The sequence below is a fragment of the Camelus dromedarius genome, chromosome 1, assembly GCF_036321535.1.
Source record: "Camelus dromedarius isolate mCamDro1 chromosome 1, mCamDro1.pat, whole genome shotgun sequence".
In the NCBI taxonomy this organism is placed as follows: domain Eukaryota; kingdom Metazoa; phylum Chordata; class Mammalia; order Artiodactyla; family Camelidae; genus Camelus; species Camelus dromedarius.
In genome coordinates, this window is record NC_087436.1 from 36,550,940 (window position 1) to 36,577,892 (window position 26,953).

Genomic DNA, 26,953 nt, shown 5'->3' on the forward strand with positions numbered 1-26,953 from the left:
ATTACATGCTGAAATCAAAGGTGTTTCACAATTTTGTGATAGGCAAATTAATTTATATAAATATAGTAACACATTATTTTAGAATATTTAAATTCAATAGTTAGCATATTTAACATCATACACAGGAGAAATTTTATTACCATTTTATTTCTCTAGGTATGACAGAAGGTTTTGAGCAATATTGTCAAAGTAAGTACATACCATACTGAGGTAGCTACTTTAGGTGGCAGTATTTATTTACATATCCAATTTCTGGCATATTCATTTAAAAATTAATTTTACCACTACATGGCAATATCTTATTTTCGTGTACTATTCCACAACTTTTGCTATTTATCATCATCATCAAATTACCACATTATTATTGTCTTAATTTTTTATTTCAATGATCAACTTTATTCCTTTAAAGACTTACCTTAGCTCCATGATATGTACTGGCTTCAAGTAAATCTTCTTTTTTAGCTTCTTTGGCAAGCAGGTTAAATCGACTTAACATTGCAGCCTTACAAAGCCGACTTGCCATTGACGTACCACTTTTAAATGGAGAACTAAGGTAGAAAGGAATGAAATATTTACTAATTATTATTCAAAAATTTATGTTGGCAATTGCAAGGATTAAAATCAACATAGAATCTACAATATTTTTCTCAATTATATGCATGCATATAGCACATTTTTTTACATAAAATTATTCTGAATCTTTACTTTCTGAAGCTAGTTTTTAATAAAATTACAATTTAAGTTATCAGAGTATTACATTAAAAAGTAAAGCAGAAGATGGATATCTGGAACATTTCTATTGTTTGAGGCAAAATTAATCTATGGTGATCCAAAGTAAAACACTGGTTCTACCAGGGATTGACTAGACGAGGGCATAGAAATATTTTCTGAGATGATGAAAATGTCCTATATTTTGACTGGGATAATGGTTATATACAGATGGGGTACACAGATATATACGTATATCACAACTCATGAAATTGTACAGTGCATTTAACTGTATATAAATTTTAACTCAATAAAAAAGTAAAATATGCACACTTACCTCACTACCCTCCATATATGTATGTGTGTGTATATATGTGCATGTGGATATATATTTTTGTTTCTAACAAAAGTGGGTCCACAGATCATGAGCTTTCTTGCTATTTAACTCTTTTCCTTCATTATATCTTCTTAGTTGTTCTTGTGATAGATTACAAAATTTGCCAAAATCTTTTGTTCCTCCCTGTCTCCATGGTCTTTACAATGTATCTTCTCAGATTCTTCCATCTGTAACTGTGGTTGATTCCCCTCCCCCAAGAATTTGGGCTGGCTTTGTGACTTGTTTTGTTGAACAGAATAGACAATGTACCAGTTCCAACCCTGGGTCTCAAGAGGCTTTGTGTTCTCATTCTTTTAAGACCCTTTCCTCTGCCATGTGAGCCGTATGAGATCGGTGTACTAAAGATGAGAGAACACATGGACCAGATCAGCCAGGATGCTGTTCAGTTGACCTAGAGCTTACCCCAGACACATGGGAGAGCCCAATTAAATCCAGTTCAGTTGACCTAAGGTATTGTGAGCAGCAGTAAATGGTTCTTCTTTTAAGCCACCAAGTTTTGAGATAGTTCATAAGCAGCAATAGTTAACATACACTCATGTTAATAAAATGTACTGATCTTTCTATACTAATTTTCCACCTTGATATCTTTTTTTTTGTGGTGGTTTTTCAGATGATTCTCTTGGACTTTTCAAGTATAAAATGGTACTGTATGCAAAGAGTTGTAATTTTACAACCTCCTTTCCAATATTTTATATCTCATTTATTTCTCTTGTTCAAATGCATTAAATAAAATGTTAAATGACAGCAATAACAGTAAACAATCATATCTTGTTTCAGATGTTAGTAGAAATGACTCTGTGGTTTCATCATTAATCATGATGACACTTTTGGACTAGTAAAGATACGTTTTAAATAGATAAACAAGTTTCTACTGTACAGCACAGGGAACTATAGTCAATATATTGTAGTAACCTATAATGAAAAAGAATACGAAAACAAATGTATGTATGTATATGTATGACTGAACTATCATGCTGTACACCAGAAATTGACACATTGTAAACTGAGTATACTTCAATTAAAAAAAAGATACATTTTACCATTAACAAAAATATCTTTTACTTTTTTATAGAGTATCTTTACCTAAAATAGTTGCATAGCTGTACTATAGGCCTTCTTAGAATTTATAGAGCTGAATATATGGTGTTTTCCCCTAGATCAATTAATGACAATTTAACAAGAGTTTCTAATCTGGTATTTTTTATTATGTTATTATTCTCACATTTCCAGAAAAAAATGCCACTTGGTATTGTTGTATAAAACATATTATTTTAAAGTTCTGCTTTCTGATATTTTATTTAGCAATTTTGCTTGACATAAAATTGAGTTTGGTCTATAGCTTTTGTGGTTGGGGGCAGCAATCTTCTACAGAGTTTAAGTATCAATGATACACTTGCTTTACAAAAGCATTTGAATGCTTTCCATCTTTTTAGACAGCATTGGAAATTTCTGCTATTTAAAGGTTTATAAAATTCCTCTGAACCACCTCAGAATAGTGCTTTCTTTGGAAAAGAGGGAGGGCATCTTTTTCTTTCTCAAGAAAATAATGTTAGTTTTTTTCTCCTTTTCTGTATCAATTTTAGAAATAATTTTTTCCTAGATGTTTATGCATTTCATCCAGATTTTCAAATATATATGCATGGATGAGCAAAGAAGTTTCTTATGATTTCTTTTAATTTTTTCTGTAACTACTCCCTTGTTATTTTATATGAGATTAGCTAGTGGTTTTTTTTTTTTCACAGAATCAGTTTTTTTAAATGATTATTTCTAACTTCAGTTTTCTACCTAGCTCTTTAATTTACATTTGTAGTTTTATAAATCTCTTCATTCTGTTTATTACCATAAGCCAAGCTAAAGAATTGGCTTTTCCATTCAGCTTTGCTTTAGCTATATATCTGTAAGTTCTGAAATGTAACACATTAAATACCCTTGTTTTCTAAATATTCTGTGGCTTCATTTTATATTTTCTCTTTGAACCAAAAGTTAGGAAACATTTTTTCCCAGTGAAATAAGTATCCAGTATTCTGATTTTGTTATTTATAGTTTTATTGCATCACAATTAGAGAATATTGTCTATATCACTTCTACTTTTTAGAATTTGAGATTGTCTTTGTGGCCTAACACATAGCCAATTTTTGTTAATGTTCTGCAGGTTTTTGAAAAGCAGGTGTATTTTATATTTTTATGACACGAAGTTTTGAAGAAATCAATCAGATCTATCCTATTGTTATTTAAGACTGCTATATTCTTGCTTATTGTTTTGTCTGCTCAATCTACCATGAACTGAAAGAGGTGAATTACTGTCTCAACTAATAGTGTGTTCATATTTTTCCTTTTGCTTTCTGTAATTTCTGCTTTATGAATGTTGATACTACATGAGTTGTTGCATAGTTACTCATAACCGTTCTTCCTTGTGAATTATACTGCAGAAGTGTTTTCTGCCTTATGAAATGCTTTGGGGATGAATTACACCTTGTTGAGTAATTAGATCATATCTGCTTTTTTTTGTGTTTGCAATCACTTGGCAAGCATTTATTTGCAATAAATGAGTTAAGCTCATTTTACATTAATTTCATCTGTGTTATACTATTATCTTATGTTTTCAGTAAAGTTTTTTAATGTCTTTCATAGAAGATCTTTTTCTTTGATTGTGTGTAGTCCATTACTAACAGAGATAACACTTCTTTATGCTGATTCAAAGCATAAATAGTATAATTCATCCTAGCTGAAATACTTAATAGTATGCTCAACTAAGTTCATATCAAAATACATTTATATGTGGTCTTAATTTAAATCCATCTTTCATAAAGAAAGCAAATTCAGGCATTTAAGCTTTTAACATTATTCATTACCCCATTATAAATATGTTCACACTAAAAGAAGGGTTTTAGTTTCACCTGATAATCAGTGTCAGGGATATTAAAAAGAAATGTCTAAAAGGTATAATGTATTATGGATAAGAACAAAGTCTTTGGAAATAAAATGTCCACATCAGAATCCTAGCTGTGTCACTTAAATAAACTGAGTGACGTTAGGCAAGATATTCAGCCTTGCTTGAATATCAGTTTATTTATCTGTAAAAGAACAATACCACCTAACCTACAGGATTTTTATAAGGCAGAATAACACAGTACAATACTTCTCACACTTAGGTGTGCATAAATAATACTTGAGAAAGTTGTCAAAATACAACTTTCTAAACCCTAAATCAAGACATTCAGATTCAGCAGGAAAAACTGAATTTTTAAAAACACTGGAGTTTTATATACATTGAATAATTTTAATGCTAATAATAACTAGAGAAACAAAGGCTGTGGAGAGCAATTTTGCATGCTGGCTCCACCACTCACTGTGTAACTGCAGTAAGTCATGTCATTTCTCCAGGTCTGTCTCCTCATCAGGAAAAAAAGTTTTTAATTTAGTACAATGCCTGCAACATGGTTACACTCAGTAACTATTATTATTCAGAATTCAAAAAACTATATCCAAAAAGTTGAAATAGTTTTTAAAAACTATATTAAAATATATTCTTTTGCTTAAGTAATATGTAATTTTTAAAGAAGTTAGTAATGCTAACCTTTCAGTGATCTTCCCACTTAGGCCATCCACAATTTCTAAAGAAATGTCTCCTTGTGCCCAATTTAGACTCAGGAATTTATATTCCAAGTTTGTTTGAAGTGGATATGCAGAAGGTACTAAACTAATATGAGGTTTGTTGACCAAGTAAAACATAGGAAGTTTTGAAGTGAGTGCATCATCAACACGTTGCTTTAGAGCAATCTCTAAGCCTCTTGTATCACTGCAATTCCCATCACCTACAAAGCAAAAACAAGATAAATACTTAGAAGTTCAGTATCAAAAGACTAGACCCTAAAAAGAATATAAATTAATAAGTAACTGTAAACAGGTCATTTCTCTATCCTGTATTTCACAACCTTCTCTTTCCTACTTCTACTCTCTTAGGAGCTAATTCTAGACTTTTTTTTTGCCAGAACCAGTACAAGTAGTAACAGTCAGAATTTCAATTCAAAAAACAATATTCTACAGAAAACAATATATTGACATTCCAGTGAAGAAAAGCAAAAAGCCAGAGCTGACTAGAAACAAATTGGTACTTTAACAGGGTTCTGCCAGAGAGAACTGGCTCATTCTGTCTTGATTTCTGAGATTACAGCATGAAGCCAGCACATAATGTAGCAGATATATATGGTTGAGAAATAGACGGTGAAAGTAGTTATTTTTCCACATCTGAGAGCCATAGATTACAACTGTTTCAGTACCACAACGTTCCTGTTTCAGTACCACAACGTTCCTGTTTCATGACACAAATTAATTTAAAGAATGACCATTTCTGGTTAAAATTGAGACCAATGCCATAAGCTCTGAGTTCTCAGTTAACTAACTGTTGAAGAAGAGAGCTCCAAAAGATGCAGTGTCATTACCATAAAATAATAGGCTGCATCAAACTTAAGGTAGAAGTTAGGGGACAGTCATTCCTATTTCCAAAGCAAATCTCTTTTCCTCCTTAGAGGCTCTGAAGTTCTCACAAGTGAATCTTTACATATCACTAGTCGTATTTCACACAAAGTTTTGTTTTCTCATCACTGTAATTGTTGAGATGGCTCCTGGGCTTAAATTGTTTATACTTATTTGGGGACTAGAAAATGACGTAAAAAGAACATGAGTTGTTTTCAACATTCTTTTTCTAAGCACTCCTTTGAATGTTCCAAATTAAGAGGTAATGACGAAGGCTAGTTAAGATATACTTAGATACAAAAAAAAAAGCTAGGGAGAAATAAAGTCTGTGGAATAGTCATTGTATCTATAATTAACACAAGACATGGATATGAAAGAAAATGTTATGTATTATACACACTGTACTATAGACTAAATGTGTCCCCACAAAATTCATACGTTGAAACCTAATCCTCAATGTGATGGTATTTGGAGGCGATTAAATCATGAGGGTTGTACCTGTCATGAATGGGACTGATGCCTGTATGATAAAAGAGACTCTAACCCCTTCCACCATATGAGGACACACTGAGAAGACAGTCATCTATGAATTAAAAAAAAGCAGGCCCTCAACAGACACTGAATCTGTCAGTGCCTTGATCCTGTGAGAAATAAATGCTTATTGTTTAATCCACCCAGTGTATGATATTTTTTTTCGGAGTAGCCCAAACAGACTAAGACAAACTGTAATAAGATAATGACGCTGGCGGTGCCTAAAATAGCAAGATCATATTTAGGAAAAGAGAAAAAAAACCTACCAGTGAAACTCCACATTAGGATTCCTTAAACATCAAACTGTTTCACCTATATATTTTAATGTGATGGTATAAAAGCTAATTTAATAGAAAAAGGCATGTAAATTAATATTTTATTAGAAATTTTACTTTTTCTAATTATATATGTATGCTTTAATTATTAACTATATCTGAGGTATGATTTTGATTATATCTTGAATATAATCAAATCTTGTTCCTGGACAAATACACCTCTATAAAACTATGTCATATAATTGTGAAATTTTGATTTGATTCATCTAAAATGATTTGAAATAATAACATCAAGCTCAAAGATTAACATTAAAGGTTAAATATTATCAAAGACTATAGCAAATATGACCTGTGAGCTTTTCATGCAGAAAAGATCTCAGAAGCTTAGTCTACCATAAGTTAACTTAAGTCAACAGAAACAGTTGTTGAAACAGATAACGCAGGCATTCCTCAATTTACTACATTTTGCTTTATTGAGCCTTGCAGGTATTATGGTTTTTACAAATTGAAGGTTTGTGGCAACCCTGTGTTGTCAGATGATGGTTAGCATTTTTTAGCAACAAACTACTTTTTTAGACATAATGCTACTGCATACTTAACAGACTATGGTATAGTGTAAACATAAATTTTCTATGCACTGAGAAACCAAAAAATTTGTGTGCCTCATTTTATTGTGATATTCATTTTATTGTGGTGGTCTGAAATCGAACCCACAATATCTTCAAGGTGTGCTCATACAAACTAAGGCTGCATTAATAAAAATACAATGTCTAAATCAAAGTATACAATGTTATTATAAAACTATGTACTTGTCATATCACATCTGAAACATCATATTTAGTCTGAGACAACTGCACTTTAACACCATCACCCATATATTACAGAACATCTGGAGAAAACACATCACGCTCCTGTGAAACACAACTGATGTCTAGATAGGAGAAGATATAAAAGCAAGAAACATCTTGTCTTTATTCTTAATGCTCACTCTATATTTTATGTGAATGGTGTCCCTGAGAGTTATGTAATGCACACCATCTAGCATATACTAGGTGGCTCAATAAACACCCGATGTAAAACGAATATAAAAGATTAGATTATCAGACAGCAGAAATTATCCCGGATGCATATTAAAATCACTATGGATTGGGATATTAGTATCAATGCCATTCCCATATTATTTTAAAAGATTCCCAGGTGATCCTAAAGTGCAACAAGACTAAAGAATAATAGTTAAATTTTATTTTTCAAGTATTCTAGGCAGCAGAATTAGTATTAAGAAGAAAAATAAAAGCACTTTCAAAAATAAAACATGCTGACTCAAAGCATTTATCCAGGAAACATCTACTGACTTCCAGTACAAACCAGACCAAGATGAGTGTGCAAAAGCACCTGCCTTTCAAGACTGTCAAGTTTAACAGACAAAAGGGTGAGATTCTAGTCATTGGCTAGCTCAGACAAAGTTGTCAGAGCACAATTTAATACTAAAGGCAGAAGCATGAGAAGTTATGAAGGCTGAGTCCAGGTTATGCCAATAGGCAAACTAATGATTTTGGGCATGTATTTTAATAACATTCTAAAACCTCCTATTACTGATCTGGAAAAAAAAAAGAAATGAATAACAGAATCTCTAAGGTTATCATATGCTTCTTAAAAGTCCATGAACTGTGTTTAAAATAGAGCCCTTCACTAGGAGGGAATCAGTATTTAGGATTCTCTACGATCCAATTGTACAATTCAAATCAGCATATAAAAAGGACTCCTGAATGGAACTACCTCTGGATAAACATTCTTGAAGTATTTTTTCAGATAATTTTATCTTAACAGGATAGCAAATTTGTAAATATACCTTAAAAAGCTTGAAAATAATTCAAATCCAGCTTTTTAATATCTTAGCAAAGTGAGTTTTTTCCAGGTTACTCTGGATTATTTTCTATTCAAATAATAGTGACTTTTTACATGTAAGCTTAAGACTTTTTTCCTTAAAAAAGAAAAAGACTACTATCATAAAATGACAGAATGAACATCTGAGAACATCTGCAGTTTCCACAACTTTTTTGAAAAGCTAAGTGAAGTCTTAAAGTATAATACTCTCCCCATTTGTAACTGATCTATTAAACTAACACGGGTTTTTAAGAATCAAAATAAAGAACTGCAAAAGATTTCATAAGACTTAAAAGGGGACAAGGTCATTATCATCAAATAACAAGTGTTGTCATTTAGTTTAGAATTAAAGGGAAGCAAATTTCAATTCTAAATAGAGGAATTTTTAAAAACAATTGGAGCTATCCAATTAATGGAATGAATTGCCTTTAAATCCTATACTCCACATTCCTGGATCTTTGTAAACTAGGGTTTAATGATCTTCTATAAGAAATGGTACAAAAAGAGTTTGTATAGTAAGTGAGAAGCTGTAATAGATGACTAATAAAGTTCAATGAACTCTTAAGATTCTCTTAGCTGTACATATCACACTTTTACAATTTGAGTACATCTCAAAGTGAGTCATTCACATCATCTGTATCAGAATCACATGGTGGTACTCTTAAAAATCTGGGGCTACCCTCCAGACATACAGTAGAGATCTTAAGGGGGTCAAGAAATCTGCATTTTTAATAAACACTAAAATTGTTTAGGTTATGCCAGACAGAATAACAATTAATTTTAGATATGTCCCACAAATGCAAAGAAAGAGAACTCAAACAATTTTACAAGGTCTTACAGTATTTTTATTACTACCTGGTGTTCCTATTGCTAGGTGCAAGATGGAAGTCAAAATGATGAGATCTAATTTTTAAACCTCCATCCAAACCACTAAATACTAAATCATTTTAAATGAATCTATTTAAGACTCCATCCTTTTGAAAAACTAAATACAGTGTGGAGTTATGTTATACAAACGATAAACTGTAAAATATCTTTCTTCACAAAAGTCGAAGAAAGCCTTGCTCATCAAAGTTGTGACTCTAGAGGATGCAAAGACATTTCTTAGATAGTTTAAAGACACTTATCAAGAACAAAAATAGCCTTTCCTAAAGAAGACTAAGAAAAGTTTGAAGTGTCTGAGAGAGTATCTGAACTGACTAAAAAACATCATTATGAATAATTTGGTATCCAAATTAAATCTAAGAAATAAATCATCTACAAGAATATATATTTGGAAAAAGTTAGAAATAACCACTTTTTAGGGTGTGAGCAAACAGGCATTCTCATATGGGGAATATGATTTGGAAGGCAATCTGGTAACATTTTTCAAAATTGCAAATGCATACATCTTTGACCTATAATTCTACTTCTAGGAATTCATCTTATAGGTATATTTTATCTGTGTGAATAACAAATGTAAAATAAAAAGGTCATCCACTGTAACATTTTGGTAGCTGCAAAAGATTAGAAACAATCTAAAGTTGCATCAATCCACAACTGGTTAAATAAATCATAATACATTTATATATATCATACAGAGAACTATGAATAATAATGAAAAAATTCTTCATATACTCATATGGAAAAATTTCCAAGATACACTGTTAACTGAAAATAGCAAGATGCAGGAAAGTATGAATTGTATAATCCCACTGGTGTAAAAATTTTTTTAAAAAGTATGCATTTACGTTTTTAAGCATAAACTATCTATGGAAAGAAAAACAAGAAACTAGCATGGATGCCATAGAGGTAAAATGAGTGCCTGGGACACCAGGATGGAAGGAAGATTTTTCACTGAATATCCTTCTGAATCTTTTGAATTGCGAACGAAGTAACAGATTTCCTAAATAAAGAAAATAAGTTTAATAGTAGAAAAAAATTGCTATTTCCTTTTTAAAATTTATTAAAGCCAAACCAAATAGAAATGGCAAGAAAATACAGTCTTTATATATATATACATATATATATATATACATATATATATATGTATATATATATAAAACTGAAAAAAATAAGTCTGTAGGAGAATTCCTAAAGAAATGGGTGTAAAAGGTGTAAAATATAGGAAGAAAAAAACAAGAAAGAAATAAAAGAAATAGCACTTTCTAAAAACAAAAATTTTACTCATGTGAGGATCTAAAGCTTATACATGTGCAATCATTACCAAAAATTAACAGTAAGGAAAGTAAAGCCAAGTAATGGTAGTATTTAAGTTGCTTCCCAAGGGTAACTAAAGCTTTAAAACTCTTAGGGCTTTGTGAAAACTATAGAAATGAGCGCCAAAAATGTCTATCAATGAGATAATCTCTGGAAAACCATTCAAATATGAATACATCCCATAACAACCCCTACCAAAGTAGTAAATTATGAATTCACGTTATTTGTGTTCTAGTTACTTAAAGGATCAAAATCATAACCAAATGTATGATAGACGCATAAAAGTAGGAAAAAAACAAAAGAGGCACATTTAGTGTTTTTCTTATTTCAGCATAACTAAACATAAGCTTTTAAATTTGGGAAGTTTAAGGAAACATTTTTCAAAAGAAGGGGGAGAACTGAATATTGCACAAATGCAAGTTTAAGTTCAAGATAGTATAAATCTAATTGCCTAATAACTTAAAATATTAATTCTTGGTCTCCTGACAAGATGACAAAAGTCATATTATATGAAGGTGATTACAAGTTACCATGAAATGAAAACCTCAACAAAAAATTTTTACCTTAAATAAAGCTTCATGTATGCAAACTCTAATTTTACACTGATAAATAAAATATAGTGCAACCATTTAGTGAAAGAAGCCAAGAGATACTGAAATCCCACTCACCAACAAGTATACTGTTGATATAAACTGGCTGTATGAAGTGACTCAGCAAAGCTCCCTGTACACCAAGCACTTCCCACCTTGTCAATTTGTCACTTGAGGACATACTGCTTATTCTATTAACAACATCTGCAGGACAGTAGACAGTCAGATAAATTTTGCCTTCAACAGCCACATGGAGACTCAGTTCTTCATTGGCTTCAAATGCAGATATAGAGTGTGGAGTAAGACGCCTAGAGAAAGAAAAGAAAGTTTCTTTCTTTAAAAAAAACAAGGTAAAATCACCAAGGTAAAATCTGCATGTTCTCTTATTTAACTCGTCAGTGTACATTTAATTCCAGTAACAGAAATAGGTGCAAACCCAAAGCAAGGTAGAATGGAGTGACTTGGTTCTACACGATTAAAACGAAACAGAAATCAACCACATTTAGAGCCTCTGGCAAGGACAAACTTCATATTATTGCCATTCTTCATGTCCCTTAAAATCAAATGAAAACCTAGTTTTGTCCCTACCATAGTTTTTGAGTTATTTCCTTTCTCCATGTGAAAAATTTTAAAAACTACAAAATGAGGGAAAAAAAAGAAAACTGACAATTTGTATTCAAGATTCATGTCCAATAAAATGTTAAGACAATAAAATCTAAAATTATTTTTCTTGAAGTTTCTCTATAGGAACACTCATTGCCCTTGTTTTCAAAAGGTGTTACTGGAAGGATTTTTAACAAACTATAAAACCATGGTTATCTCTAGATGTTGAACTTGAAGTGAATTTTACTTCCTTTTTGAGCTTGTCTGTGTTGTCCAGATTTCATGCTAATTGATGACAGTTGCCTTCAACAAGGCAATCAAGTTATGGCCACAGATCAACCAGAATAATAGAATGCAATCCCTAACTCCTGTGTTAGTATGTGAAGAGTGTATAAATCCATACTCCCTAAAGTTTATAAAGACTTACAACTAGAAAAAAGTAGATTTTCAATAGCATAGAAGAGAAAGTGGTCAACTACGTGGTATATTTTAGTAGTAGTAACAGATTAGATTGAGTACAGGGGAGGGAGAATCTGTGGCCACTTGAAGCATACACATAGTATCTCAAGCCTGGAGGTAGTATATGGAAAGATCTGAATTTACTTGTTCTTTTGCTATATGGATTCAGAATGTATGATATGCCCATTCTAGTTGCTTTCAAATACAGCTTCCATAAAACTTACAATTGTGACTTAATCTGGGCTGATCCTTTAGGCAACTGGTTCATGTAGAGGTAAATGTTGATATTCTGCTTGAGAGTGAGTAGATTAGAAGCTGGTTCTGTACAAAATACTGATTTTTCCATCATAGCAGGATTTTTGCTGTAGAAGAGTAGAAGTTGTCTATAAAAGTACCTAAAATAAATGAGATGTAACTTTATTGAGTAAGAAAATTTAGAAGTATCTTAAACATTATATTCATATGTCATGAGTAATGTCCTTGTAAGTCAAAAGTTTTGATATTGATAAGAACTTCTAAAATGATGTCACCCTTACTTAATGAAGAATTAAATCCCTTAAGAAGTCTTCAACTAGAGCCCAGTCTGCCCTGTGTCCTACCTTAAGGCATCATTCTTAAACTACCACTCCACCCTCATTTCATATTAAAGTCCTCAGCTATCATTTCCTGCAAAAGATGCATTTCTCTACTGACTCCTTCCTTCTTTCTCAGCTCTTTCCCAGCCTCCTAGGTAAAGTGTCAATTTCCTGCTTTACTTCTATTTTCCTTTCCCTGACAAAACAGGCAAAGAGTAACTGTGGTTTCTGCTACTTAATGGTTCTGACAAAAACACAAGAGCATAGGAATAATATAATAAAGTCCGCAGTATTAAGAAGTGAAACAGATTTCCTGAAAGACTACTAATCAAATCGGAGGACAAATATTATTTTTACTTATTCAAAAAATCATGATTTTAATCCTACCATCAGAAATACATAATAAAAAATTAAGCACCAGCATATATAACAGTGCCAGGCATGGGAAGAAAAGACTTACAAAAGAGGTAGCTTTAAAGAGGTCAAATAATTCAGTAAGCACCAAGGGGGATGGGAGGACAAGATGCTGCATAATAACTTTCATGGGCTTCCCAAAAGCTTTCCTTTAAAGATTACAGAATTCTTTCCTTATTATTAGAGAATATACGCTTAAGTTTTTCAGATAAAATATGTCTAAATTTGTTTTTAAATACTTGAGCAAAGAGAACACCATCAACAAAAAGTGAAGAAGCACAGATTAAACAAAAACAAAATCCCAATAACTATGCTAATAATTGGATATGATCATTGGATTGGTATCAGAATGCTGGTAACTGAATTCTGGAATTAACTGATTCTCACTTGTGGCTATTTGAAAAATTCAATTAAAAAGGATTCTAAAAAAAGTAAGTTCAATGACTTAAGAGAACCAAAAGCTGGTAAATACTGTACAAAGTAATACTTCTTTCCCACTTTTCCACGTTTTTATAGGAAGGGACTTCCAAAGAGTAACATTCCTGGTTTCTCTCTCTACTTCTGCTACTTAATGCCTCTTACAAAGAACGGAATGACTGGTAAGTTTGTAAAAATATACTATGCATGCTTACCTCAGCGCTTTTCTCTTTGAGATCTGTCAGCCTAAAGAATACTTTATCAACACTTTGTTATATGGTAAACTTTGTACAGACCCACTGATTTCTGCCTTTAGGTAAGTATGACTAATTCAGGGTGAATTTCTTGGTCCAGATCTACAGCTATACTCTCCAAGTACTTTAATCAGTAATAAAGACAGTATTCTTATCTTTAAAAAAGGTTGTAGTACACTTAAAACTGAGTTTATAAACTCTTGATAATAGAAGCCACTAAAATTCACAGACTAGACATTGCAATTACTATAAGGTTTCCAAAAATGTCATGGAAATAATCAGATGGCTTGGATAAGTAAGAGACTGTCACATCCTTGGTTCAATGATTAGTAAAATTCCACTTGTAAAAAAAGACTTATGTGACTACTTTCGAATAAGAGCATTAATATTTGATGATATTAAATGTATCTGTTACTTTACCTAAGGAGAGATCTCCTTGCTGTAACAACAGCATGAGTATCGTGCAACACTCTTCCATTTGGTTTAATGCACTGACTGTAATTATATTCACCTGTGCCTATAGCTACAACTTCGTGGTGTCCAGCTGAAAGGAAAACGTTAATAGTAGCAGGTTATTTTGACCTCTCTTCCCTATGTTCAATCTCCACCTCTATCTTTACCATATTCACCAAAATGATGGAAAAATAATTACACAATTTCAAGTAAGAGATTGAGAGTTTTCTAAGAAGTAAAATTTTAAAAATACTTCAATAACATCTGTTTAAAAGGCAGATGTTTGTTTTATATTATACTTTATCTACATTTTTTACTATAATCAGTAGAATCACCAGACATCACTAGTTTACAAATATAGATCTGTTTCTTCTGCATCTAGATTTATTTTGCTGGCTGAGACCTCACTTGTCATTCTACTTTGGTCTTAAATGAATTATCTATATATAATGTCTCTAATTTTTTCTTAATCCACTCAAACTTTCTACAAAGCAAATTATAGTTTCTTTCTCTGTTCTACTGAGACAGCTCTTTGGAAGAAACTAGCACCTTATGCTTTTTCTAGTAGTTTTGCTCCTTTACCTTCTGCTATGCTCCATTAGAGATGTCTTTGAAACTCTATGCTCAGAAGATATAGTTCTGTTTTCCTTTCACATCCTAACTAGGTGGCTTTTCTATATCCTTGTCACTACATCATTGCTTTTTTCCTCTAAATATTCTCCTCTGAACAACTATCTCCTTCTATGCTTTCCTCCCTGTTGATGATTTCAGAAAATGTCTATTCTTAGTCTTTCAAAGTTCACTCCCACACTTGCAACTATCTAAGAAAGGACTTCCATTCATTCAATAAAAATTGTTGAGGTCCTAGCAAACACCAGGCACTGAAGTAGATGCTAGGAATAAATTAAGCAAGACATGCCCTCGTGAAGCTTCTAAAAAGGAGAGAAGAAAAAGACTAAACAAACCACAAATTGTGGTAAGAACTTTGGAGAAAAACAAATACAGGGCTAATTTAAAGAATGACAGGAGGAAAGATTACCTCAGATAGACTAGCTGCAGAACCCCGTCCTATGAAACTGAATTTTAAGTTTCAGTGAAGAGTGAGCAGCATGAGGAATGAGGTAAAGGGTATTCCAGTCAAAAGAAATAGCTTGTGCAGACTTTGGGCAAAGAAAGACCAGGGTAGCTGTTCCAGTAAAGGCGAGTGAAGGGAAAGGCATAAGATGAGGTTAGAGAAAGAGGTATTACAAACCTCGTGAAGGAGTTTGTGGATTTCACCCAAGAGCTATGGTGAAGCTATTGAAGCAAAAATCATATTGTGTTACATTTAAAGGTCACCACTCTAAGTGGAGATTGCTTTTTGTAGGGTCCAAGAAGCTGAATTAGGGGACTTGTTTCAGTAGTTTAGGTAAGAGACAATGACTTAAGACTCAAATGATGATTTAATGGGGAAAAAATGATCATATCTGAGTTAGAGTTCGGGGATATAATAAACAGGACTTGAAGATGAACTGTAAGATGTGAGGGAAAGGGTTAAATAATGGATGACTTAAGATTTTTAGCAACTGAGTGGATGCCATTTACTGAGATAAAGAAAACTGGAGGATTAGGATTAGACATGAAAAATTAAAAAAGTTCTATTACCTCTAATGTAGCTGTTCCAATATGGGGTTTGGGGGATGGGGTGGTAAAATGAAATTATATAGTGTCAGTATAAGTTCTGGAATGGTGATTAAGTTCTGAGTTATAACAGGCAATAGTGTAGCCAAGGGCCCAGCTTCTTTCTTTGTAACTCAAACTGCAACATTTCAGGCAGATACAAGAATTTGATAGTGCAAGAAAAAGGATAACCAAAAGAAAAAAACATTCATCAGATGTAAGAAGAAATGGCAGGGAATCCTACCCTGTCCTCCACTGGGCCCACAGCCACTACATGGGGCATGGCCTTACAGCCAACTGGGCTGAGAGCCAGCCCTGCCTACTAGCATGCCCAGAGTAGTTAGCCAGACCACAACAGAAGGGCACACAGATACTAAATATGGAGGTTACCCCTAAAGCATATAGCCCTGATGACCAGAGAAGAATGTGTTTCTGGGTCCCCTAGGATGTCTCCTACGTAAGGCTACTTCTGCAAGAGAGGGGAATGTAACTGAACTATCTACCACATAGAAATAAACACAGAGAATTGGACAGTATGAGGATATAGAGAATTACATTCCAAACGATGGAACAAGACATAACCTCAAAAAAAGAACTAAATGAAGTAGAGATAATAAATCTACCTGATAAAGAGTTTAAAATAATGATCATAAAGATGCTCACCAAAAATAAGAGATGAATGGATGAACACAGTATGAATTTCAGCAGAGGTAGAAAATATAAAGAACCACCAAACAGAGCTAAGGAATACAATAACTGAAAAAAAAAATACACTAGAAAAAAATCAACAGTAGATTAGTTAGTACAAAAGAATGAATCAGCAATCTGGAAGACAAAGTAGCAGAAATCACCCAAGCTAAAGAGAAAAAAAAAGAATTAAAAAAAAGTGAGGATAGTTTAAGACATCTCTGAAACATCAAACATACTAAGATTTACATTATAGGGATCCCAGGAGAAGAGATAAAGGGGCAGAGAACTTATCTGAAGAAATAATAGCTGAAAAATTTCCCAACCTGGGGAAGAAAACAGAAATCCAGGTCCAGGAAGCTCATAGGAAACCAATACGATGAACACAAAGAGGCCCAAATCAACATGTTAAAATTAAAAATACAATGTTAAAGATGAAGGAAGTAAACAGCAAAAAGAGAAAAGCAACTAGTTACATACAAGGGAACTCCTATAAGACTTTCAGCTGACTTTTCAGCAGAAACTTTGCAGGCCAGAAGGGAGTGGCACAATATATTCAAAGTAGTGAAAGAAAAAAACCTACAACCAAGAATACTATCAATAAAGATGGGGTAGCAACACTTATTATCAGACAAAATAGACTTTAAGAAAAAGACAATAACAAGAGACAATAAAGGACTCTATGTGATGATAAAGGGATCAATCCGGAAAGAATATATAACAATTATGAATGTAAAGCACCTAGTATAGGAGCACCTAGATACATAAAGCAAATATTACTAAACATAAAGGGAAAAACTGACAATAATACGGTAACAGTAGGAGACTTAAACAGCACACTAATATCAATGGTCAGACTATGCAGACATAAAATTAGGAAACACTGGTCTCAGATGACACACCAGACCAGATGGAATTAACAGACATATGGAACATTTCATCCAAAATAGTAGAATACACATTCTTTTCAAGTGCATGTGGAACATTCTCCAGGACAGATCATATGCTCTGCCACAAAATCAGTTTCAATAAATTTACAAGACTGAATTCATATAAAACATCTTTTCTGACCATAATGCTATGAAAGTGGAAATCAATTACAAGAGAAAAAAAGCAAAAACCATAAACATATGAAGTCTAAACAACATGCTACTGAATAATCAATGGATCATTGCAGAAACCAAAGAGGAAATTAAAAAAAAATCTGGACACAAATAAAAATGCAAGCACAATGAACCAAAATCTCTGGGACAAAGCAAAAGCAGATGTAAGAAGGAAATTAAAGCAATACAAGTCTAGTTCATTAAACAAGAAAAATCTCAAATAAATCATTTAATCCTACACCTAAAGGAACTAGAAAAATAAGAATAAACACAACCTAAAGTTAGAAGAAAAGAAACTAGTAAAGATCAGAGCAGAAATAAATGAAATAGAGACAACAACAAAAAAGCCAGAAAAAAATCAATGAAACTAAGGGTTGGTTCTTTGAAAAGATAAACAAAATTGATAAACCTTTAGCCAGATACATCATGAAAAAGAGATAGGGCCCATATAAATAAAAGCAGAAATGAAAAAGGAGACGAACTGATACCACAGAAATACAAAGGATCATAAGAGATTACTAAGAACAATTATATGCCAATGAAATGTACAGCCAATAAGAATTAGATAAATTCCTACAAAGGTACAATCTCTCAAGACTAACCTGGAAGAAATAGAAAATATGAACAGAAATTGAGTAAGTAATTTAAAAACTCTCAACAAACAAAACTCCAGGACCAGATGGCTTCACAGATGAATTCTATCAAACATTTAGAGAAGAGTCAATATCTATTCTCCTCAAACTATTTCAAAAAACTGAAAAGGAGGGATCACTTCCAAACTTACTCTACAAGGCCAGAATTACCCTGATACCAAAACCAGACAAAGACACCACAGAAAAAGAAAATTACAGACCAATCTCACTGAAGAACATAGATGCAAAAAAAAATCTTCAATAAAAATATTAGCAAACCAAATTCAACAATACACGAAAAGAAGGATCATATACCATGATCAAGTGGGATTTATCCTAGGGATGCTAGGATGGTTTAATATCCACAAATCAATGTGGTACACCACATTACCAAATTGAAAACTAAAAATCATACGATCATCACATTAGATGCAGAAAAAGCTTTTGGCAAAATTCAACATCCATTTATGATGAAAAAAAAACTCTTAACTGGCTATAGAAGGAACATACCTCAAGATAATAAAGGCCATATATGAGAAATCCACAGACAACATCATACTCAACATTGAAGAGCTGAAAACATTTCCTTTTATACCAGGAACAAGACAAGGATACCCACCATCACCACTTTTATTCAACACAGTATTGGAAGTCCTAGCCACGCAATCAGACAAGAAAAAGAAATAAAAGGAATACAAACTGGATAGGAAGAAGTAAAACTGCCACTGTTTGTAGATGACATGCTATATACAGAAATCCCTAGACTCCATTAAAAAACTATTACAACTAATAAATGAACTCAGTGAAGTTTGCATGATGCAGAATATCCAGAAATCTGTTGCACTTCTATACACTAATAATGAACTATCAGAAAAACAAGTTTAAAAAGCAATCCCATTTAAAATTGCATTAGAAAGAAAAAAATACACAGGAATAAATCTAACCAAGAAGGTAAAATACTTATACTTAGATAACTATAAGACATTGATAAAAGAATTGAAGATGACAACAAATAAATAGATGGAAAGATATATTCCATGCTCATGGATTGGAAGAATAGTCTTAAAATGATCATACTACCCAAGGCAATCTACAGAGTCAATACAATCCCTACCAAAATATCAACAGCATTTTTCACAGAACTGGAACAAATAAACATACAGTTTGTATACAAACACACACATACAAAACCCCAAATAGCCAAAGCGATCTTGAGAAAGAACAAAAAAGCACAGAGGCAGGTATCATATACTCCATGATCTCAAGCTAAGGCTGACTCTTGAACAATCATAGATATCTTCTCTTCCCACATAGGTCACAAAAAATCCTTAAGAATAGGAATCAAGTATCAAATTATCTGTATATCATCTATATCAGAAATGCATATAAAAATGCATTATGATTTCTTGATCATTAGATCTATTTATCTATTAGGATAAACAGAAGATAAAATGTAACTGGAATCACATCATAATATTCAAGGAAAACCAGAGATTTATGACTTTTCATATTTTAATATTTTCTTACTTGAAAATGAAAAAAAAGTTACTTTTTATAGAGGTCTTCTCAATAGCTTCAGGTTGGTAGTGATTCCAACACAGTTATTGTTTAAAATGTTATGCATTTTATTATTCTGCAGTTCTCTATTGGTTCCTGATTAGAATACTTAATTCCTACCTTTGATAATCTTTGTGTTTAATGACCCACACCTACTAGAAAAGGCCACTTAAAATCAATGCAGGACCATTTTCAACAGGAGCAAAGATAGTTAATAAAAATATTACTATAGTATAGTTCAGATCATTAAATTATTTAATAGTTTTCTTACAAACACATCCCAAATACTCACTTACCTCTTTCAATTATAAAAGCAGCTAATGAGTTGCTACATTTCAGATATTCTGAATGATTAGAAATTAGTTGATTAAATGTTTCTTTAACAATCTGTGAAATCTTTGCAAACTGAATATGTCTCCCTTCTAGAAAAAAAAAATCAAATGAATTTGAAGAACACTGTGCTTTCTCCCAGAGGCCCACTATTATTTCTTTTACGTTTTGACTGAATGGGTTAATAATTTATAGAGATATGTAAGAAAATTTATAATTCATGTCTTGACTGAGATTTTAAAGTGTTCCACTCTTACTGAGCTTTTTGGATAGCTTCTTGTAAAAAGACGTGTTAAGTATTACATATTAGGAGATTACTAATTTATATTTGATGAAATATTAAAAAGTCATACACGACACAAGACAATTCTCTGTTATATAAAACTGTCTCACACTGCTGGACAAGCAACATCTCAATGAATGCCAGCAGTCTTTTCTAATTATTTTGACAATCAAAATATACCCCTTAGTATGTGCCCCACTGAGAACCACTGCAAAGCACTTAGTATTTGCCCCACTGAGAACTGCTGAAAAGAACTAAGCACTTACACTCTTGATATAGTTCCATGTTCCCACTAAAAAACATTCCAAACTTTGACAGGAGATAGTTTTAAGTAATTAGGATTACCATAGAAGTTATAACCAAAAAAATATACCTCAAAAGTTACTCATGGATTTTTTTTTTTTTAGTATGACAGATCTTGAGGTTCTGAGAGAGTGCCTTGGCCATCTGTTGCTTTGTGTGTGTATGCCTGCGTATTCCTAAGGAAGAACCATTACTCTAGAGAATGAGAAGTTACAGAATCACTTAATATAGTATTTCTCAAAGTTGAGCTGTTTACTAAACCACTGATAGTTCCTGATGTTGCATGATGGTTGCTAAGTAGTCTATCAAACTGTTCTCAGTCCATCTTATCTTCAGAGGAAAAAAGTAATGAAACAGCTTTGCTCTCATGCATTGCATATACATATGAAGTGTATAATTAACTATAGTTTTCACAGAAATCCTTTGTATCTGCTTAATAATTACATTAAAGAGGCACACAAATGACAAAAATTTAACATTAGTAGTCTCAGCTAATATAATTCATTTCATAGGCCACCTACATATTTTTGTTTATTATTTGTCAAACTGGAATGTTTCTTTGTTAATATCATTAATGCTCTCTTCTTGGCAAAAACAGGTAAAGTCACAGTATCAAAAAGAGTGAAAGAACATCACAAACATAAATACAAAATGAAACTGAGGGAAAGAAGAAAGAACTACTGGCTATATCCTTTTATCTAATCACAAAGCATACAATGTGAAGGTGTAAATTATTACTATAATTGCATGCTGGCATGTGTTTCACTTAAATTGGTAAAACCATAAACATGTGGTATAAAAATTAGTTTTTTGTGTTCATGTAGTAAAAATATGAATAAGAAGTAATCAAAAACTTGGCTCTGCTTATTACCAAAACTTACAATACAGGAGAAGCAATTTGTTTACTGATATTTTAAAATTAAACTTTTTTTCATTGAAACAGCAATACAAGAGATATGTATTCTGAAGTTTCCCTCTCCAAATGCAACCACTATTACCAATCTGGATATTCTGATAAACAACAACATAAACAAATAAATAATATATATCACTTTAAAAAATAAAAACTGGGGCTTGCTAAAACCCACTTTTTGTATTTACTTGGTCTTGGGCATCATTCAAGGGTAGTTATTAGTGTTACCTCCTTCTTCTTCATGGCTCAACAGAATGAATGAACTATAATTTATTTAATCATGTTCTATATAGATAGCAGAGTCAGCAATTATTTTGTGTAATGACACAGAACAGAAAAATACACTGCAATTAGTACTGACAGAACAAGATTACGTGTGTGACAAGAAAATGTTTTGCTGTATATTAAAAAGGTTGTACTTGAATATCATAAAAAACATCTGAAAGTTAACAGCATCCATCATGATATATCTTTTGACCTAAAATTTGGTGTTGAAGGAAGTAATGAATATTGTGAATATAATCAAATTTTAGTTATTATATCTATCTCTTATTAGCACGCATGTGAAGGAATAACAAGTAAGTGCAATACCATTTTTCCTATATATACGTGCTGGCTGCTGAGGAAATAAAATGTTCTCACAAATAACTGGAAGTGAAGAATGAGACAGAAAATACCACATATATAATGCTAATTAACACCATCTCTTTGATTTCAAGTTGCTAATTTCAAGTGATCTTTAGTATCAGGAGTAACCTGAACCTATCTTCAGAGCCAAAACATCGCTATATTAAGTGAAGACACAGTCCAGTAAAAATAAGGCAAAGTAGACAGGCTGTGAAATAGTGATACCCTCCATAACTGGCCCCAAAGGAGCTGTTCAGGAGATTTTCTTGAGTCTTAAATCTTTCTGTCTTCAAATCGGTAACATCCAACTCCTGTGTTTACCCATAGCCTGAAGAATTCTTGCTCTCCTTTTTCTGACTAACAGAAAACTGTCAGTTTTTAACTTTTTAACTCCTTACCTGAGCCTACCAAACCTGACTTTTTAAACATAGTACTTCTTTAAACATATTGTGAACCACATATTCTTTCTTCCTCACAGATTGATGTTTTCTCAGGGTAACAGTAATCTAAATTACTTGCCAATCACTGACATGGGATTCGATCCCACTATTTATTAAAAACGTCCACAGAGGTTGAAAAGAAAGACTAGAGCCCCTTCCCATATCCACTGCTATTAGACTGATTATTCACTGTCCTTCCGTTCCTCAATTCCTGTGACTGTTAGATCAAGTGACTATATTTAACTATTTGGAGATTTTGCCTTTTGAATGTGCCTATTTTCCCTGGTCTGGTCCTTTTAATCCAAACAAGCACACAAACGTACACAGCCTTTCTGTGTCTCAGAAAGACAATGGAAAACCAAGCTGGAATAGGTATAAAAGTGTTTTCAAATTCTAATCCTCAGACCTGAAAAAGACAAAGAAACACTCTTTTTCATTTTAGTTATATAAATACTCTAAACTTTGAAGTCTGAAGTGTTACTACCATGTGGGGAGTATACAAATTAAGGATAATTTCTTGCTTTTCAGGGGATTCACAATCTAACGGGAAAAGCATACAATAATTACCAAATAATGTTGAATAAAATAAAATATTATAAAAAATTATAGTACTTACTGTTTGTAGCTCACAGAGGAAAAAAATGTGACATTGAATATATGTATGTTCATGTATAACTGAAAAATTGTGCTCTACACTGGAATTTGACACAACATTGTAAAATGACTATAACTCAATAAACAAATGTTAAAAAAAATAGTACTTACTGTTTAGTGAGCACCCTACTGTGTGCCAGGCATCAATCTAAGTATTTTACATGTATAAATAATTAAATCCTTACAACTATCCTATAAGGTAATTATTGTTGTAGCCATTTTACAGACAGAGAAATTAAGGTGTATAGAGAAGTAACTGGTCCTAGGTCACACAACTAGTAACTTCAACTGCAGTTACAGTTTTCTTGGGCTTGAGTGCCAACTAACATTAAAAGAAAGTGAACAGATTAATTGAAATGAATACCCCAACCATCAAGCACCAGAAAGCCACTGGCTTTCATTAATGACAATCCCACTAAAGCAAAGAATTCTCAAAAAAGCAGTTACATGATATGATGAACCATTTCTTTATAAGAAAAAAGCCATTTCTTCATAATCATTCCTTTCCAATTTTATTATTTCTTTAATTTTTAGCAGAGTATGGAAGGAAATACTCCTCTTTGTAGAAGTGTGACAGGTTCGAGTAAAAATAGAAACTAATGTATATTTTCAGACTTATGCATATTTTAATTACATGTTGTTATAATTTTTAATTCAGTTAATCTTCTTTAAAAATTATAAAGGTCTTTCCTACCATAATGTACTTTTGAAACATATACTGGCTCAGGTGGGGCAAGAGGTTCGGCAGGAATAGGAGGAGGACCTGTAAATAAAACAAAAGTGTAAGGAAAAATGAAACCTCAATGTTCCAAAGAGCAGTTATCATACTATTCTGTATAAAATAGCAATCCAAGAATGATCATTTTTTACTGTATACTTCTGCCAACTCTAGGCCATCAATTATTTATTTGCTCAGCCTTGCTAAATGTCTTTCCTATATTGAAATCAATTATACAAACACCAAATACATTTCTGGGTTCCCTAGTCTTATGCTACTATATAACTTGCTTTGTAATAGATGCAACATTCTGAAAATCACTTAACTCAAACTCTGTTTTGAATGCTTATGAACAATTTCATATTTACAGTAACAGCAGGTAAACATTTAAATTTAATATTCTATCAAAAATTTAATAAGTAAAAATTATCATTTTAATCCTATTTTACCAGAGTATTTTCTAAGGGAATACTTCAAAGTTCTCCAAGCTTTCAGTCTCAATCAGAGAAGCAATGGCTTTCCAATTTGGTTCCTAAGTTAGGGAATCCAGGAAAAACAAGAAAGAAACATGACACTAAACCAAAGGGACAAAAAACGATGAGAAAAGCTTAAATGAGTAGGCTCCAAGAGAAAAGGTTCAACTAACGTAGTCAGTATCTCTCAAGAATCATTCAAAAAGACAAAACAAATAGAACTGCTACTCTGGACTTCATTTTGAGTAAAACGGGAAGCTAGCTGAATACACAGAAATCAGCAAAGAAAGGTTGACAATGTCATCTTGGGGTTCACATTAGTTAAGCAAAAAAAAATGTTGACTATAGTTAGGTACATACACTTTGGACTTTAGATAACAGAACTTTAAAAACTGAGAAAGATGGATTTTTTCCCCATTTACTCAGTGAGTAAGGATCAAGTGGAATTAAAACTAAAGATACTAAAACTAAAAATACTAAATCGTATTTATCAAGCACAATACTTTCAATAAATAAGAAAATGTGACTGCATAAGTTGGTTTGCATTTTGAAACACCATACACAAATAGGCAAAAGTTGGAGGACTCACACTTCCTCACTTCAAAACTTAATACAAAAGTGACAGTAATCAAAACAGTGTGGTACTGGCATAAAGACAGACACACAGACCAATGAAACAGACTAGAGACCCAGAAATAAATCCTTACATATGTTGTCAAATGATTCTAAAGAAGAGTGCCAACACCATTCAATGGGGGAAACAACAGTCTTTTCTATAAATGATGCTGGAAAAACTGGATATCCATATGCAAAAGAATGAAGTTGGACCCTTAGCTAAAAATATATATATATAAAAATTAACTTGATATGGATCAAAAACCCAAGTAAAAGAGCTAAACTATAGAACCCTTAGAAGAAAACAGGGGTGAAAAGCTTCATAACACTGGATTTGGCAATGATTTCTTACATATGAAACCAAAGGCACAGAAAACAGAGGAAAAAACGGAAAAATTGGACTTATTCAAAATTAAAAACTTCATAAAAGGAGAAAATATTTGCAAATCATATTATCTGATGAGGAAGTGTTATTTGGAATATATAGCGGATGCCTAAAACCCAAAAGAAAATGAAACAACCCAATTCATGAGAATTGGACTTGAGTATGACATTTCTCCAAAGAAGATACAAATGGTCAATAAGCACCTGGGGAAAAAAAGAAAAAAAGAAAAAAAAAAAAAGCTCAACATCACCAGTAATTAGGGAAAGCAAATCAAAGTCACAATGAGATACCATACCTCACCCATTAGGATGGCTACTATCAACAAATAAATAAATAAATAAAAATAAAAGGAAAACAGGAAGTTTTGACAACGATGTGGAAAAAGTTAGAATCGTTGTGCACTGTGGGTAGAATGTAAAATGGTGCAGCCATTATGGAACACAATATGGTAGTTCTTCAAAAAAATTAAACATAAAATTACCATATGATGCAGCAATTCTACTACTGGGTATAAAACCCAAAAAACTGAAAGCAAGATATAAAGAGATAGTTGTACACCCACGCTCATAGCAGCATTATTGACAACAGCCAAAGTTGAAGCAATCCAAAAGTCCATCAACAGAAGAATGGATAAACAAAATGTGGTTTATGCATACAACAGAATTATTATTCAGCCTTAAAAAGGAAGGAAATTCTGACACAGGCCACAACATGGAGAAATTTTGAGGACATTATGCTAAGTGAAATAAGTCAGTCACAAAAAGACACATACTGCATGATTTTACTTATATGAGGTAACCAGAATGGTCAAATTCATACAGACAGAAAGTAGAATGGTAATTGCCATGGGCTTGATGAAGGGGTGAATAAGGAATAATTGTTTAATGGGTATAGAATTTCAGCTTTGTAAGATGAATTCTGGATATTGGATGCACAACAAAGTGAATGTACTTAACACTATTGTACTATTACTATCAGTACTATTGGATTGTACACTTAAAATGGTTAAGACAGTAAATCTTATTTTTAAACATAGCATTATAAGAAGTTTACATTACTTTCACATTATTAAATGATTTTTTAAGAGGTGCTGAAATAAACTAAGTTTAGAGCCAGATTCATTGTGTCAGACAGTGTTAGATTTTCAAAACCTATCATAGCATCATTAATCATATTGCCCTTGAAAAAAATCAGGGCAAAAAAGTTTTTATATAGTAAATTTAAAAAAACCATAATTTTTAAAACACCATGTACAAAATGTGAAAGAAGATATACATGAAAATTAATTCTGATGAATTTAGAATTTAAAAAAATTTGTAAGTAAGTTTTTAAAATTAAA

At 32.3% G+C, this 26,953-nt stretch overlaps 1 protein-coding gene across 1 annotated transcript in view; it reads right to left on the bottom strand.

Moving 5' to 3' along the window:
* Positions 1 to 354: 354 nt before the first annotated feature.
* ADAD1 (adenosine deaminase domain containing 1) overlaps positions 355 to 26,953 on the bottom strand; it is a 32,004-nt gene continuing 5,405 nt past the window's right edge. The window contains exons 4-10 of the mRNA XM_010985552.3: positions 24,118 to 24,186; positions 20,170 to 20,295; positions 14,203 to 14,326; positions 12,347 to 12,517; positions 11,139 to 11,368; positions 4,683 to 4,920; positions 355 to 548 (exon numbers count right to left, since the gene is read on the bottom strand). Of these exons, the coding sequence (XP_010983854.2) occupies positions 404 to 548; positions 4,683 to 4,920; positions 11,139 to 11,368; positions 12,347 to 12,517; positions 14,203 to 14,326; positions 20,170 to 20,295; positions 24,118 to 24,186 (1,103 nt within the window). The 3' untranslated portion in view covers positions 355 to 403. The remainder of the gene's footprint in view (positions 549 to 4,682; positions 4,921 to 11,138; positions 11,369 to 12,346; positions 12,518 to 14,202; positions 14,327 to 20,169; positions 20,296 to 24,117; positions 24,187 to 26,953) is intronic.